We start from the raw sequence: 18,186 nt of genomic DNA, 5'->3' as shown, positions 1-18,186 counted from the left end.
AAATAAAGAGCTTACCTCAGATACGTCTCTTGTTTTGTTGCGGGTCTAGTGGAAGACAGTTCTAAGATAGCGTCCATGGGTTTTTAATTGTGTTGACTCCATGCAATTCTTGCAGAATCGCATGTGCGCACACATGATTATGCAAATATATAATTACCAGCCGCTATAAAGGCAGGATGCTGGGAAGCAGTCAGGAAGCGCTTTGGAAGATTGTGCATAGGTGGTTCTGGCGGTTGGATTGTTCTTTGTGACGAACCATGAATCTGTGAAAAGTGAGTTTTCTTCTGCTTTTTTTTTCTTTCTTTTTCTGTCTCCTTCTTCTTCTTTCGCTACGGTCATTACAGCCAAGAAATCCCTCTCTTCTAGAGGTAGACGGTGGAGGGCGAAACTAACTATTTCCTATCTTTGTTCCTGATATTTTGCCTACAACATATTGCTACACTTGGCTTTGATAAGATTTATTTGTTAAGTATTTGAATTTTTTACCACTTTTTTAATGAACTGTGGACAGTAAAACATATAGTAATAGTTATAAACTTTTAAGAATTTCTTGAATTATCTCCCCTTGAAATGCTTCAAAAATGGAAACAAAAACATTGTCCTTCAAACTTAACATACACAAGTGAAAAAAAAAACATGTGACTAAAGCAGACTAAAAATAAAATATTGGTAAAGTGTATATACTATAATTCATCTTTTAGCTAAGAAAAATAAAATTAGAAAAAGGTAGTATTTTGGTTGAAAATACAGCAAACTCAAATGAGCCACACGTCTTGATCTTTTTCTTCATGGTAAATGGAAGCTCATAAAATAAAACTAGTTAATAAAACTGATAAAAGATAAAAGTTTTAAATTAAAAGACGAAAATAAATGATTATTTATGTTTTACAAATATTGTGAAGGTATGCAAGCAGGTTTTTTTTTTATATTTTGCAAAGCCAAAAACAACCAAAAAAACAATCAAACCCAACACCATGAATAAATATGTGAAGATATAAAGAACTTTAAACAAAAAACCTTTACTAAAAGGATCAGATTCGGTATGAAAAGATTGATATGCCATAAATAATTTTTTTAAAAAGTTATAACTTTTTAAGGCAGTTAACTAATTCCTTCAACTAATAACCTTAAATACGACGAGCAATGTCGTAAAATCACATGTAATCGCTTTAAAAAGTAAAATTCACCCTTCATTTTATTTGGCAGTATTTTTATGCCCTTTAAAAATCACAATCAAGAAATTGTCTTACACGATTCAAATTAACCAATCAATTGAAATGTGAGAAAAAAAAACCGTCTGCTTTGTATATTTTAAAAACTGTAAAACCAATGCTTTTTTACATCTGCTCTGAATATTTGCCGATTTTACTATATTTTCTTTTCTGTTTATTTTATTATTTTTTATTTAAAATAAATAAATAATAATGCATAGTACTGTATTTTTTCTGTCCTCGTCAGTGTAGAAGTCCTTTTAGACTGGAGTGTTAGAAATTGCATAACTTGAAATGCAAACTTTCATTGATTGATGAATAAATGCTATGTTCTATGACAGCCCTTTTTGATTGGTGGATTGAAATAGGAAAACTGGGCACGCCAGTGTTTAAACTGCTAATAAGTGACTTCATGTATTCATTTTTGAAAGGTGAGACATGATTTTCATCTTTCCTTTATGGAGTCGTTAATTTAAGGGCGAATGGCACCTTTTTTCTCTCTCCTCAGACAGATTATTATACCTAACTAATTAGGTTTCATTAAAGACGTTATAACGTTTTCTTACATCAGCGAATAATATTGATAGCGTATTTTACTATTCGAAGAACTTTTATTCAACAAGAGCCATAACTAAATGGAACCTTACCAAGAACTTTAAACTCTACTCGATAGAGATTCAACTAACACTTCTTATGAAGTCAACTATTAAACTCAACAGAGATGCAAAACGATGCAATGATTTTTGCAACACCTTAAGGAAGACTGGTTTTTCATCATACCAGGTAAGTTTGCCTTTCATTCGTTGCGTTAATTTCTCTCTACCAAGTGCTAAATTATGTATGATTAAATTTCCTACGGGAGCGATAAAGTATAATGTCGAAACAGATACTACACTTTGTAGCAGCCGACACCCGCTACTACAAGCAGAGACTACTTCTCACAACTTTTAGATTTGAAATCCATTTCTCCCTGGCTTGTGATTGGACAAGCCAGCTCTCAGTCACGTGACCGAGTATATAAAAGGCGAAATCACAAACCTTTAATTCTCTTTCTCACTGGTCTGCCCAACAGCAAACATACTAACGTAATGTACTGTGTAAAAAAAAAAAAAAAAAAAAAAAAAAAAAAAAATCGCCTGGTGGCTTCAGTACATGAGTACTACGAGCTTTCTCCTTTAAGCGGCTTCCTTCATCCCGGCGGCAACTAGCTATAAACACGTGTTGTTCTTTCATCAACAAGCTGGCAATATATTAATTCTATCTTCACACAAGAAGACTTCAACATGCTAAACACGTTTCTCTCTCTTTCAATGAACTCTCTTACTAATATGTTTCTCTCTTCTTCCAAAGCTACTAACGAAAATGACAAATAAAGTTTGTTCATTAATATAGAATGAAACTCCATTTCATTGTCTTATTTCAATATTTGGTGACCCCGATATGATGTGAACATGCAGCCTCATTCCGTTTTCTCATTTCCCTATAACTTTAACATGAATTTTATTTTGAAGAGTAAAAATATGATAAAATAAATAGATAAAAGATAAAGTATAGTATCAGGACTGATATTACATGTTAATGTTAATTCTTTTTTTAAAATGTAAAGTTAAAATGAAAATATTGTAAAATCGGCAAATATTCAGAGCATACACATAAAAAAAAAAACGAAAACACCGGCTTTCAGGTTTTAAATATTCAAAGCATGAGTTCCCCCTCCCCTTAAATTTCAAATTACTTCATTGGCTATTTTGATAAATAATTTTAAACATTTTTTCATTAAAACAACTCTGAAGGGCCAACAACAAATTAATTTAAATGAAACCGAAAAGTGTCTTTTTTTTTAATTGTTTTTTCTTTTTTAACGAGGAAGTAGGTTGTTTTTTATTTCTAACTTCGTTCAATCAAAACACTGTATATGCTCGACGTTGCCAGGGAGTCTTTTTTGTTGCACTATTAATATTTTTTATGACAGTAATAATTGCCAATAATATACCCGGACACCTGTAATGAAATTATTGTAAATATTACAAATTATTATTACCGTAAATTATAACGAAAACAAAAAAGAGTACTTATACACTTATGTTACTGTGCTGAAATAATAACGTTTTTATGTAGAAATCCATTCTTAACGTGAGAAGTGTGTTTTGTAATTCTGTACTTTCACCTAACAATTTAGTTTTAAAAAGGGTGCTTATTTAGATTGGCACTTATGGAGACAATTAAAAGTAAAGAAACTAAAAGTCTGTATGATGTACATACTAGTCACGGAACAAAGATTAAATATTTAAAAAAAAAAAATCACATAATTTGATTAAGTAATCTTCTTTTTTTTTTTCATTCAAGAAAATAAAATTTTATTCCGTGTCAATGCGGGGGTGGGGGTAACGTTCATGAAGGGATCAAGGCCAGACAACCGACTTTCAAATTTTTTTTTCCTTTGAGTAATGTCGCAGACAACCGAAACGTACGATTTAAAATCAAACAATTTACGAACATAACTTTTTTTTTTTTTTTTTCAGAACATTAAATTTTCAAATAATGAAAACATTATTTTAGAAGGGTAATTTTTATATAAGTTTGAACAATTTGAATTTGAAAAATTTGAATATTAAAATGGCTTCGGCCGTCACTAATCGTTAAAAAAAAAAAAAAGAAAGAAAAAAACGGCAAATTTGTTTTGTTTTTTTGTTTTTTCTGAAAAAAAAAATACTTGATCAATTTTTGTGATTTTTGGAATATTCATTCTGTGACAAGTAGGTACACGATAAAAGTTCATTTTTCTTTATTGCCACAGGTGCTAATCTAGTAAATAAGCAACAAAAACTTGAATTTAACTTGACAATACTATATATATATATTTTTTTTTAATAGCACGGTAACATAGTTCGTATAGTTAACACAAGTCTAACGTCACGGGAACATGCGCTCCATTTTTCACATTATTTTGGGGATACCTATAGCACGGTAACATAAGTTCACGAGCACCCCAAAAAGCAATTTTAGATATTGTTGAATTAATGCATAATACGGTTCGTTTTACAATACATAATTAGTATGAAAAAGTAGTCAAAAAATAACATAAAAATGTAAACTTATCAAAGGCAAGATAAGTTACTCTTCTACCTAACTACTAGAAATAAAAAAATTGTAATAACAAATAAAATAAATAAGATGCCGTGTGTTAAAAATCTCTCGTTCACTCATTTTAAATTTTTTGTTATTTTTACTTCAAAATTGTTGACTCAATTATTAAGAGAAAACGTAGTCAATTAAGAAATTTGTTAATCTATTTTATCAAACTCCGCTACCGTTTATCAAGAATCTTTTCAATTTCATATTTTATTGTTGTTTATCGTTTTGTTTTCGGAGGGAGATATAGCTTTTAATCCCCGACCATCTCTCTCTAAATTATATTTAAAAAATATAAAAATTTATTGGGTTTATATTACTGTACACATAGATTCGAAAAAGTTGTCAAAAAACAAATATATAACAAATAAATGTTATCAAAGGCAAGATAAGTTACTTTTCTGCCAAACTGGATATATTTTTTGTGTTTTTATTCAATGTAACATATTTATTCAGCTCGAAAAACATGCAGTGTTTACCGATGTATTGGACAATTCAAAATGGCGGCCGACTCTCTCTTACACACGGAAAATTCGAGAAAAGGTGTTATAAATAATAAACTAGACAAAATACTATTAAAAAAAACACCGAATATATGTCAACCTATGTCACGGTAATATATATTGAGCGAATTTCTAACAGTATTTCGTCTAGTTTATTATTTATAACACCTTTTCTCGAACTTACCGTGTTTAAGAGAGAGAGAGTTGGCCGCCATTTTGAATTGTCCAATACATCGGTAAACACTGCATGTTTTTCGAGCTGAATAAACATGTTATTGTTACATTGAATAAAAACACAAAAAATATATCCAGTTTGGCAGAAAAGTAACTTATCTTGCCTTTGATAACATTTATTTGTTATATATTTGTTTTTTGACAACTTTTTCGAATCTATGTGTACAGTAATACAAACCCAATTTATTTGCTTTTGGGGGGGTGGAGGCTCTTTTTAAAACCAAATCTCCCTCAGTATTTTCTTTAATTTTCTATTTTTTAGCGATTATCAAGACCCCTAAGATGTGATACCCTGATATGGGATATTATTTCTCGTTCTCACGTAACACTCAACGTCACTTTTTTTCTGAATAAACGCTTAATTAAATTAATTAGACCACTAACAACTTAGCTAGGTAGAAAAATCGATTTTGCCCTTTTAAAAAGAGTAAATAAGTATAAATATTTTTTTAATATTATGCAGTCTAGTTTCGTTTTTGCACAGAAACGCTTTAAAATAAGTGGAACCTCTAATAACTTGGTCAGTTTGGTAGAAAACGGACACTTAGAAAATAGATTTGATTTTACTTTTTAAAAACAACAGTGAACAAAAATATTATTTAAAAACATTATCTCATTCAAAGACGACCATAAAATGTGTTTTTAATCGATATTTATTCAATAAGGGACGAGTTTTCCTAAATTCATTATCAAAACTTCAAATATTTAGAGGGTAATTCACGGCTGTTTTTAGTTAATTCACGGCGTAACGCTAGACACTATTTTGTGTAAGAAATTTGACAATTACATCATGCATCCCATTGTCTTTGTTTTAGACCAATCAAATTGGTTGATTGTATTTGTTGCGGGACGATTTGCCTTGGTGGGTATTTTGCATGCATTCTTTTTTAGTTCCACTAGTCGTGCGTGTTGAAAGCAAGTACGATGGTGGGTCTCAGGAGGCAAGCAGTAGTGAATCACATTAATGGTAGAAAAACTTATTAGCCCTGAAAAGGGCTGGTTTGAACTGCTGCTGAGACTGCTGCTCCTGGGAATTCCTTGGCGAGGCGGGCTGTATTCGTTTAGGCAGAGTGATGTTAGAGTTGTCGCTCCCACAAGACTCACAAATGACTAATTAATTCCAGAACGAAATTTTTGCAATCAAAAGTAACTTGGGAGTTTGTTGATTCTGTTTGAATTAATTTCGTCTAAAAGTAAAACGTCAATTGTTTGACTTATTAACGTTAAGCTTAATACATTTGAATTCCCACGTGCGTAAAGGGGTCAAAGCGTGGCTTTCGTTATAAAGACGGTCTTGGTCAAAGACGGAAAGAAAGGGAAAGCGGTGTATACACTGAAACCGAATGTTGTTCATACATTAGTTTTTGCAGCCTTTGCTTAAGGAAAGGCAGACGTAGAGAAAACAGTGAGGGTGAAGAAAAAAAAATGGAGACGGTGATTTTTGAAACCGCAACTAGTGTTACTTTTGGACAAAAAAATGTCCGACATGAGAGGATCACGTCTTAAGAATCTCGATAATCGCTCAAAAAATAGATAATTAAAGAAAATACTGAGGTAGATTGTTATGATTTAATTTGTTGTTAAGAGTTATCCCCCTTGGGATTGACATTCATAATAAAAGCGCCCTCTGTTTCATTTTCCCGCTCGATCCTTTCAAGAGCGTACGTGTATTTTACAGTTAATAAAACCTTTCTAAAAGGCAATTCTTTACTTACTGATACTATTCACTTCAATTTTATTAACTGTAAAAAAAGAAAAAAAAAAAAAAAAAAAAAAAATAATGGATCGAATCTTACGTCCCGACAGATTCGAGGTGGAACCTACATGCCCTAATTCCGAAAAATCCTATAGGCATTGGAAATTAACCCTCCAGAATTATATCCGCTCACATAATAACGGATTAATCGAAAACACTTCAGATAATTTCTTTGCCTTGATCAATTGTATTTCAGCCTCTGTTTTCGATTCAATAAGCGATAAAACCGACTACGATAGTGCATTAAGAACATTGGACGCCGCTTATTTAAAACCTGAAAATATTGTTTATAATAGATATCGATTGATGACGACGAAGCAACAAACAACACAAAATATAGATGCCTTCATACTACAATTGGAAATGCTTGCCAAAACATGTAACTTCGAAGCGGTTTCTGCTGAAGAAAACAAAAATCAATACATTCGGGAAGCTTTCATCGGTGGAATTTCTTCTTCGTCCATCCGACAATGACTGTTAGAAAAACCCATCCTGACTTTACAAGACACATATGCCACGGCCAGATCTCTTGAACAAGCAGAAAAGCATTCGATAAGCTACGCAAATAACTTTACTGTAGCAGCTACAAATAATCCTTCGGGCTACAATCGTATAGCTGTGACTAAAGAAAATATGCATCCAAAAGGGGTTTGTTTTTTCTGTGGAAAATCACGTCATCCTCGATATTTATGTCCTGCACGAAACGCCGAATGTAAAAAATGCAAAAAAAAATGGTCATTGGGCTAAAGTGTGTAAATCTTCTATTTCTAACACTCATACTGCTGTTCTTTATGACGACTCTGACTACCCCTCACCTTCTCTATCCTGACTAGGAACTAACTCCAAAGATGTCACATTCACTCAATGCCAAATTAACGGGCACTTCGTGAACGCTATGGTGGACTCCGGCAGTGTAAAAACATTCATTAATGAAAATACTGCTAAAAAACTTAAACTCTTCACAATACCTAAAAACAAAACTATAGCTCTGGCTGCTTCCGATCAACATGCTAAAATAACTGGCGAAGCTGTCGTGGATTTAATACTGAAAGATAAAACCCATTCTGGAATAACAATTGAAATCATTGAAAAAGATATTTTAAAAAAATATAAAAAAGTAACACTTAAATTCGACGGTCCTAGAGACAAACTTATAATTGGAGCTATAAACACGAATAATTTTTTTCCTACCATAAACGTTCCACCCCCTCCTCTCTTTTCTAATCTTTCTCCTCATACTACTCCTATTGCGACAAAATCCCGACGTTACACTTTTGCCGCCAACAAATTCATAAAAGAAGAGACTGCTAGAATGTTGAAAGAAGGCATAATTGAACCTTCGATATCTCCGTGGCGAGCGCAAGTTCTTGTAACTTCGAATGAGAATCATAAGAAAAGAATGGTAGTCGACTACAGCGATACCATTAATAGATTCACGGAACTAGACGCTTACCCAATGCCTAATATCAGTAAGATGGTAGACGACATCGCTCAATATAACATCTTCTCTACTCTCGACCTAAAATCTGCTTATCACCAAATACCTATAAATCATGCTGATCGTAAATTCACTGCGTTTGAAGTAAGTGGCAAACTTTTTCAATTTACTCGTCTTCCTTTTGGCGTCACCAATGGAGTAAGTGCTTTCCAGAGGAGCATAGACTATATTATAGAAAAAGAAAATCTAACCGATACCTTTGTGTATGTTGATAACGTAACTATATGTGGAAAAAATCAAGAAGAACACGATTACAATCTTCAAAAATTCTACAAAATTGCTAAACAATATAACATCACTTTAAATGAAAATAAAAGCATAATTTCTTCTAGTTCTATTACTCTACTCGGCTACACCATAGAAAATAATCAAATAGCTCCCGATTATCAAAGACTAAAACCATTACTCGAAATGCCACCTCCGCTGAATCTTAAATCTCAAAAAAGAATAGTTGGAATGTTTTCCTATTACTGCAAATTCATTAAAAAATTTTCTGATAAAATTTTATTACTAAATCAAAACAAAGAATTTCCATTACCTCCATCTGTATTAAAATCTTTTCAAACATTGAAAAATGATCTAAAAGACGCCACTTTAATAACGGTAGATCCAAATAAAGAATTTGAAGTAGAAACGGACGCTAGTAACTATTGCATTGCTGCAACACTAAATCAAGAAGGTCGTCCTATTGCATTTTTTTCAAGAACTCTCAATACTAACGAAATTAAGCACCATGCAGTAGAAAAAGAGGCAGCCGCTATTGTAGAAGCTCTCCGTAAGTGGCGACATTTTCTACTCGGCAGGCACTTTAAAGTCATCACAGATCAGAAGAGCATCAGCTTCATATTCGACAATAAAAGAAAATCAAAAATTAAGAATGACAAAATATGTCGTTGGCGTATAGAATTATCCCAATACAATTTCACTATAGTTTATCGACCTGGACCTGAAAATATTGCTGCTGACACATTCTCTCGCATCTCTGCTCTTACTTACAATCTACAAGATCTTCGTGATTTACATAAACAATTATGTCATCCTGGTGTTTCAAGACTAAGCCATTTTATAAGAACGAGGAACCTCCCTTTTACTTTGGATCAAATTAAGAATATTACTGACTCTTGCTCATCCTGTCAATTACTGAAACCCAAATTCGCCAATACCAATGGAGGGACTCTCATTCAAGCCATATTACCTTTTCAACGATTAAATCTTGATTTTAAAGGCCCTCTACCTACTTCTATACATGGCAACAAATATCTACTTACTCTAATTGATGAGTATTCCCGTTTTCCTTTCGCTTTTCCTTGCAGAGATATGACAAGCAAAACCATTATCCACTGTCTAAACAAACTCTTTTCAATTTTTGGTTTGCCTGACATGATACATACTGACCGTGCTTCTGATTTCTTAGCAAGAGAAATAAAGGATTTTTTACACAAAAAAGGAATTGCTACTTCTAAAACAAGTAGATATCATCCGGAAGGTAATGGACAGATTGAAAAACTCAACGGTACCTTATGGAAGGCCATTCAAACAACATTACATTCTAATCAAATGAAACTACCTTATTGGGAAGACATACTACCGGACGCACTTCATTCAATTAGATCATTACTTTGTACTGCCACTAATATGACTCCCCATGATAGACTATTTAAATATAGTCGTAAATCTGCTTCCGGAATTTCAATTCCTTCTTGGGTTAAACCAGGCCCGATATATATTAGAAACCACACTAAAACAAGTAAACATGACCCTCCTGTAACGCCTGCCACCCTAATAGATGTCAACCCCCACTACGCTTATGTTCAACTACCTTCTGGTACTGAAACCACTGTCAACGTTCGAGACTTAGCTCCAAACTCATCAAATGAAGAAAACTCTAATAATAATCCTACTACTTCAGAGACTTTATTTGAACCTTCTACTAATGAAAACATTGGTCATGAGGAAGACAAAAATCAATCGTCTGATCTTGAAGAAAATCAGATTTCACTAAAAAATAATACTGAAAATCAGCATTCCTGCCAATCTGTGCGGAGGTCGTCCCGAGTTCGACAATTCCCTAGTAAATATAAGGATTTTGTGACTAAATACTGAAAAAACTGCAGTTTGGGTTCATATGTTATTTGTAAATAAAATGATTCTTATGTGATTATAAAAAAAAAAAAAAAAAAAAAAAAAATTGTCTATAATTATCTATAATTAATTACCCCTTACTTGAATACTTTAGGACGGGGAAAATGTTATGATTTAATTTGTTGTTAAGAGTTATCCCCCTTGGGATTGACATTCATAATAAAAGCGCCCTCTGTTTCATTTTCCCGCTCGATCCTTTCAAGAGCGTACGTGTATTTTACAGTTAATAAAACCTTTCTAAAAGGCAATTCTTTACTTACTGATACTATTCACTTCATAATTTTAAAACGCCCTCACCCCCACAAGAAAATAAATTTGTATAGTTTTAGGTAATGTCAGATCACTGCTCGGAAAAAAAAAATCAAGCTACCGGAAGTGGATACGGTTGATTATGTAATGAAAACGGACGGAAGACATGAAAAACGAAACTATATTTATTTAAAAAAAATAAATTAGTTTTAACAATTGTGTTATTACGAAACAATAAAAAGAAAACACGTATTATCAAAGAAAGCAAATATTTTATTTAGAAAAATTAATTCGGTGCTTGTCTACAATCGGGCCTATAAAAAATTTTTTTTCAAGTAAAATTTAAAAAAATCTTTATGATGTATGTACCTATCACCGCACGAAGATATCATATTCCAAAAAGCACGTAAATCAATCAAGTAGTTTTTTTTTTTTTTAAGAAAATCAAATATGACACATTTTATCGGAGAAAAACATTACGCCATGTTTATTTTAAATGATACGCTGCTAGCGACACCTCTTGGGAATCACGGGAATGTAGGTTCAACAAGGGCAGACAATTGACTTCCACCCTCTAGAAAAAATCCTTTAAAATTAACACATGTATAGCTTTTGGGGATCACTTTTCTATAAAAATTTAACGTATAATGAGCACCCACTTTATGGCCACCTGTTTGTTTAAGAAAAAAAGGGGGGTGCCATCTTTTTTTTTTTTCAAAGTCGAGTATCTCGCCCCCCCCCCCATCCAAAATAGGAACACAGACTTTTTGTTGGGGAGGGGGTGGGGTCAACATTTGGGTGCTCGTTTTACGTAAAATTGTGTTTATTGTATGTATTTCCTGAAAAATTCTGACTCACCTAGTGATAAGTACATACATAAAGATTTTTTTAAAAACTTCTTGAAAACTTTTTGTTATAGGCCCAGTTGTAGACAAGCACCGAATTAATTTAGTTTAAACAATTCTTGTGTTATTACGAAACAAAAGAAAACACGGTATTTATGGTGTTTGTATTACTATACACAGATTCGAAAAAATTGTCAAAAACAAGGTACTTCTACAGGTGGTGCCGGGAAAACTCGTCCCGGGAAAACTCGTCTCGGGAAAACTCGTCTCGGGAAAACTCGTCTCCGGAAAACTCGTCTCGGGAAAACTCGTCCCCTTTCGCTAGGTAGGAAAACTGGTCCCTAATTGAATAAATATCGATTGAAAACACATTTTATGATCGTTCTTGAAGGAGATATTGTTTTTTAAAATAAACTATAGCCCCCCCCCCATAATATTTTTTTAAAAATATTTTTACTTGTTTAATGTTTTTTTTTGTGTTTTTAATAAAAGCGTTTATTATGTTCATAAACGAGACCGCATATTTTTTTTTTATATTAATATAAAAAGAATTTACTTATATACTGTTGTTTATAAAAGGGTAAAATCGATTTTTCTACCTCGCCGACTATGTTGTTTATTTAATTTATTTGGAATCGTTTATTTGGTAAAGAAAAAAAAAACAGAAAACAAACAAAAAACATGTCGGTCGAGTGTTACAGGAGAACGAGAAATAATGCCCGGTATATCACATCTTAGGGGGTCTTGATAATCGCTAAAAAATAGAAAATTAAAGAAATTACTGAGGGAGATTTGGTTTTAAAAAGAAAATAATAAATTTTAATATTTTTTAAAATATAATTTAGAGAAAGAGGGGGGAGATAAAACCTATATCTCCCTTCGAAAAGCAACCAACAAAAAATGAAATTAAAAAGATTCTTGATAAACGATAGCGGAGTTTTCAATAAAATTGATTAATAAATTTATTTAGTGATTACTTTCTCTCTTAATGATTGATTTTAGAATTTTGAAGTAAAAATTTAAAAAATCAAAAATGAGTTAACGAGAGATTGTTAGCACATGGCATCTCTCGCGCCAAAAAAATATTTCGCTTTTAATTTATTAGTTAATTTTTGCAAAATTTGACAGGACGACAATAAATGTTGATAATTGATAAAATCATAATTTTAAATAACGCATGAGTGCATTTGGTATGAGAGAAAACAAAAACATAGCAACAAAAAACTATCATAATTAAAAAACAAAACCAAAAGCGTAACGAAGAATCGAATGGAATCGCTCCCTGTTTTTTTAATTTTTGGGTTTTGTTTTTTTTTATTGTTTTTATGACTCCAAAAAACATCGTTAAAATAAGAACAAAAAATTTTTTTTAATTAACTTTGTATGAACATAATAAACGCTTTAAAATAAGTTAAACCACTAAGAACTTAGCCAGTTAGGTAGAAAACGGACACTTACAAAATCGATTTTATTTAAAAAAACAAAAACAAAAAACATTAAACAAGTAAAAATATTTTTTTAAAAATATTATGGGGGGGGGGGCTATAGTTTATTTTAAAAAACAATATCTCCTTCAGGAACGATCATAAAATGTGTTTTCAATCGATATTTATTCAATTAGGGACCAGTTTTCCTACCTAGCGAAAGGGGACGAGTTTTCCCGAGACGAGTTTTCCCGAGACGAGTTTTCCCGAGACGAGTTTTCCCGAGACGAGTTTTCCCGGGACGAGTTTTCCTAAATTCTCTACAGGTATCGTCGAAAATATAGACGCCATTTTTTGGTGGGGGGGGGCACCTGTCTTTAAAATCAGAAGGAGAAATCAGTATTTTAATCTATGACCGAAGTAGAAAATAAATAAAAAATTTACAAAATTATTTTATTAAAATGATATTTTCTTATGCAGATTTTTCAATAAATGTCTTTACAATTATATTTTGATACAATTTTATACAATAAATATTTTGGTTTTCAAATGGCGCCCACCCAGTTTAAACAATTATGAATGTCATTTTCATTTTCTGCTTTTAATAATGTTTTTATTTTTTGTTTTTAATAATAAAAAGATATATACGTTTCATGAAAAGCTTCCCCGTTTTCATTAATTAAATCGAAACATTTCCAATTAAATAATTGCGGATCTTTCAATTTTTTATTTACTTTTTTTCATAGTTCTTTCCGGATGTAATTAATATCTAGTTTAAATTTTTTTGTATTTATTTCCTACTTAGGCCATAGTTTAAAATACTGATTTCTCTCCCTGATTCTAATCGACAGGTGCTCAAAATAAATGGTGTCTCCATTTTTGGCGATAAACTGTAGAAGCACCAAAAACAAATATATAACAAATAAATGTTATCAAAGGCAAGATAAGTTACTTTTGTACCTAACTGGATACTATTTTAGTGTTTTTATTTGATGCAACATGGTTATTCAACTCGAAAAACACACAGTGTTTACTGATGTATTGGAAAATTTAAAATGGCGCCCGATTCTCTTGAACACGGTTAGTTTGGAAAATGAGTAAAAAACAAAAAAAAAACATGTTACATTAAATAAAAATACTAAAAAAAATATCCCGTTAAGTAGAAAAGTAACTTCTCTTGCCTTTGATAACATTTATTTGTTATATATTTGTTTTTTGACAACTTTTTCGGATCTGTGTTTAGTAATACAAACCCGTTTTTTTTTTAGTCATTTTTTCATCTGAAGTAAAAACTAAATTAAGAAAAATATTCTTTTAATCACAAACTGTGATGCCACATATGACTTTTCAAATTAAATTAAGGCGCTAGGATCGACAGAATGAATTTTTTAAATATGTGGTTTTAAGCAATAATACTTAATTATCAAAAAGATAAAGGCGTTTCCCTTGAGTAACGATCCTAAGACCGCCATGTTATTTTTATTTATTTATTTATTTATTTTTTTACGTAATGTTTACATATTTAAACCGTGTATTTCTCGAGTTTAGATGCGTGAAATAAAATCAATTTTGACTAGAAATGACCTCTCATGTAATATTTAAGAAAAGCATTTTTAATACCCACATAGAATTATTTTCTCGCCATCAACGCAATACGACGTTTAGTGACTTTACCGAACGAGTAAATGTACTTACTTAACAAATGCTATTCCAATTCTCAATACAGTTTGAAAATTAATAAAAAAACAAATTATTTTGCTTTACTTACTTTGTGCCGTGTTAAGAGAATTGCCAGTCGTAGCCATATGTAGAAGGTAATGCTTCCTCGAATTCATGGAAACACTTCCGCATTTAGTAATATATAACAAAAACAATAACATTAAACTCATTTTGTTGCCTAAACAGAATTTTTCTTCTGTGACTATGACCAAATGAGTAAATTACAAGATTATAAAATATAAACTTACGATTTTGCTATCAAAGGCCAGTTTTAGGCCGAAATAGCAGATACTGCTTCCTCGAATGCCTGGAATGACAGCTCCTCCAAATACTTAGTTGTTTCTGCAATTTTAGCCAACTTATTCTTGTAATGAGCCAGAGATTCTTCAATATCATGGTCGATAAGTGATTGTTTTTTCAAATATTCGAGATCGTCTGTGATTTTTTGGATAAACTCCTGACTTTCCAAATAATCAATCATTCTTTTCGGCATATATTGGATCTCACTCATAGTTTCATCAAGGGTCGTTAAGTGCTTGCTGTAGTTCTTCATGCTATTTTCATCCATCGAAAACAGGACCCTTTCTTGAAAGTCTTCGTGTTGCCATCGTTGACCAAGTTTTGACAAGTCGATCAGAATGTCGTGCGCCTTCCTTTGAAGGTCATCCATGTTGTTAATTACGCCTTCCATTTTTTCACGCATCTCTTTAGATGCACGGATAACAGGTTGGACAGCGTCGGCATTATTCGCAATGCAAACCGCATGTTTGGAAAGGTAATTCTGAGCGTTGGAAAACGTACTACAGTTCCAACAAATGAACAAACCTTCGGTCACCGGATTTTCAGATAAATTTTGCTGATCTTCAGACACCTGTTGGTCAACTTGATTATTTTTCTTAGAACAGGCATAACACAATCTCACGCGACGCTTTAAACAAACAACAAAAGCGTCGACGTAAAGGCCACTTTCCATGCAATCGGTACAATACAATGGACATGGATTTTCCTCTTTTGTTTCCGTGTTGATGATAGGGAAACCCTTCGCCCAGCGATCTAAAGGTAAATGTTTGTCATCTGGTGCAGTGGGGTCTCGACACAAGGGACATTGAAAATAATTGTTCGGAGCAAAATTTATACATTTCTGTAGGCATTCAGTACAAAAATAATGATCACATGGAAGGGCTCTTGGTTTTTTGAAAGATCCCCTGCAAATTGAACATATTTTTTGAGAATCCATTTTCTTATCTTTTTTTGTTTTTTGTTTGTTTGTTTTTTCTTTTCCTTTTTTTCTCACTCTCCTTCGCTGTCTTGTTTGTTAAAAAATGTGCATGATAACTGCTTTAAACAATATTAGTTTCACTTTGTATGGAAATTTCCAATTATTGCAGTTTCACAACGACAAATGTAAATACAAGTTTGTTTTGTAAGGTTGATTCAGAAGAAAGTATTAATATATTAAGTTATTAACACTTTGTTAAATTGCTGGTCCCATAACTTGCTAAATTCCTTGCTGAGTTCATGTGTTCAATATTAAAGCGTGCATGTTTAGAGAAGTAACATATAAGGCGTACTCGTGTTTGCTATGCACAGACGTTGCATTGAGTTTACGTAAGGGAAATAATTCGGTTATTTTTACGATTCGTGTCTCCACTTCACTTCCGGTTGCTTGTCTCCATGTTTAAAATAGCTTTTCTAAATAATCAGCATGCCTATCTGACGTTGCCTGGGACAAAAAAAATAACATACTTCTATTAAAACTTCTTTCTCGTTTTCCGTTCTCTCACTCTACTCTTTCTTCTTGGCCCAGCCCATTTCATCCGCTTACGCACACATATACACACATGGCGTAAAAAACAGAAGAATCAGAGTTATTTACCTTTATTTAGTAGCTGGAAAACAATCCCAATCTGCACAAGTTTTTTTTTTTAATTCTAGATATTCATCCGGGGCAACACCAATCAGGAAAATACCAACTTTGCGTGTGTTTGTTTTGTAGTTTTAGATTTTTAGTTGGAGATACACACCCAATTGCTGTTTATGCATTTGCAGTGGTATCCGACATCGCCCAGGACAAAAGTATAACATAAATTCTATCTATCTCTCTTTCTTCTTTGACCATTCTATTCCTCTCTTTGGACATGTGCCCACAAACCCAGATTAGCGTAAAGGAAATAACTCTGAAAAATAAGAGTTACTCCCCTTTACATGATAACATTAAAAGATATGTTTACTTTTTGATAACATTAAATGATATAAATGGTCATTTCTCCTCCAAAGAATTTTTTTTTCTAAATTTTAGATATTATTTATTTTATTTTATTTTTTTGTGTGTGGTTACGCCCACTAAAAATACCAACTTTGTAAAGGTTTAAGTATTTCTGCTAAGTATTTTCTAAAATTTTAACAAGAAATACATACACACATACATGCAGTGCAGACAGACAGACGTTTGCCCTTTATATTACAGATAATATTATTATAAAAAAAAGTCATTTTAAACATAGGGAGGGGAGGGAGCTTTAACTATTCTGTACTTTCCTATACTTTCACCTAACAATTAAATAAACCAAAGATACTGTAAAAAAAATGGAGTGAAGGCGTGATTCATAAATATAATTAATATATCTAAGTAAAAAAAAAAAAAAAAAAAGAAAAAGAAAGATCGTTGTTTTAACGTTTATTAACGTTCTATTGATAGTTTTTGTATTTTGTTGGTAACGGTATTTCGTGGACATATTTGGTTGCATTGAATGTTGATCATTTTGGACAGAGCTTTATGTGCTCCACTACTTTTGGGGCAGCTCCAGCTCGTGTTCCTCATCACATGCCTCCAAATTGGAGCGATTCCAACCACGCTCCCGATCTTCAAAAAGGAGCCGCTTCAGTGCCAATTCATTATTAAAAAGATTCTTTTCCAGTGTTTCATAGTGAAAATGCCCCTTATATATATACTCTTCAGAATAATTTTATTCAACAATCAGTTGGTATGGAAACCTGTGATTATAAGATTTTCAAAATATTACTGGCAGTAATATTCTATAAGTATTATCCCATCTAAATAAGAATTGTTCGATATGCAAGATAGAGCAAATAAATTAATTGTAGTGATTCAATGAATTTCAAAAAACCCTTATTGAAATGAAGTGTTTGAGTTTCATATCAAAGATTTTTATTATTCTAAGCAAGACAAAGAATACTTTAGAAATTGGATCTACAATTTTCATACCCTTTTCTTCAAATCCTCTTGCTACATGACTTCTAATTAATTAATTATTTTGACTTTGACTTTCCATGTCTCACTGACTTTAGCAAATAGGGTACATACCTTTATAAATATTTGCTAATATTTTCTCTCCTCTGATGAGATGGTAGACATCAAAACCCTATAGATTAAGGAGATTAAATTTCTAAAGTATTGTCTTGCTTAGAATAATAAAAATCTTTGATATTAAACTCAAACACTTCATTTCAAT

General features: G+C 32.2%; 1 protein-coding gene across 1 annotated transcript; it reads right to left on the bottom strand.

The window, feature by feature from the left end:
- Window positions 1-3,043: 3,043 nt before the first annotated feature.
- Window positions 3,044-16,321, bottom strand: LOC145279768 (E3 ubiquitin-protein ligase TRIM13-like). Its single transcript, XM_080131085.1, has 2 exons — window positions 14,962-16,321; window positions 3,044-3,212 (listed from the first exon to the last, which is right to left on the bottom strand). Exon 1 carries the CDS (start codon window positions 15,948-15,950, stop codon window positions 14,985-14,987), a length of 966 nt encoding a protein of 321 aa, XP_079987211.1. The 5' UTR covers window positions 15,951-16,321; the 3' UTR covers window positions 3,044-3,212; window positions 14,962-14,984.
- Between the last annotated feature and the right edge of the window lie 1,865 nt (window positions 16,322-18,186).

The sequence above is a fragment of the Euprymna scolopes genome, chromosome 7, assembly GCF_053919585.1.
Source record: "Euprymna scolopes isolate OS-2025 chromosome 7, ASM5391958v1, whole genome shotgun sequence".
Taxonomy (NCBI): domain Eukaryota; kingdom Metazoa; phylum Mollusca; class Cephalopoda; order Sepiida; family Sepiolidae; genus Euprymna; species Euprymna scolopes.
The sequence above is the reverse complement of the archived record's forward strand: the minus strand, read 5'-3'. Positions and strand labels throughout refer to the sequence as shown.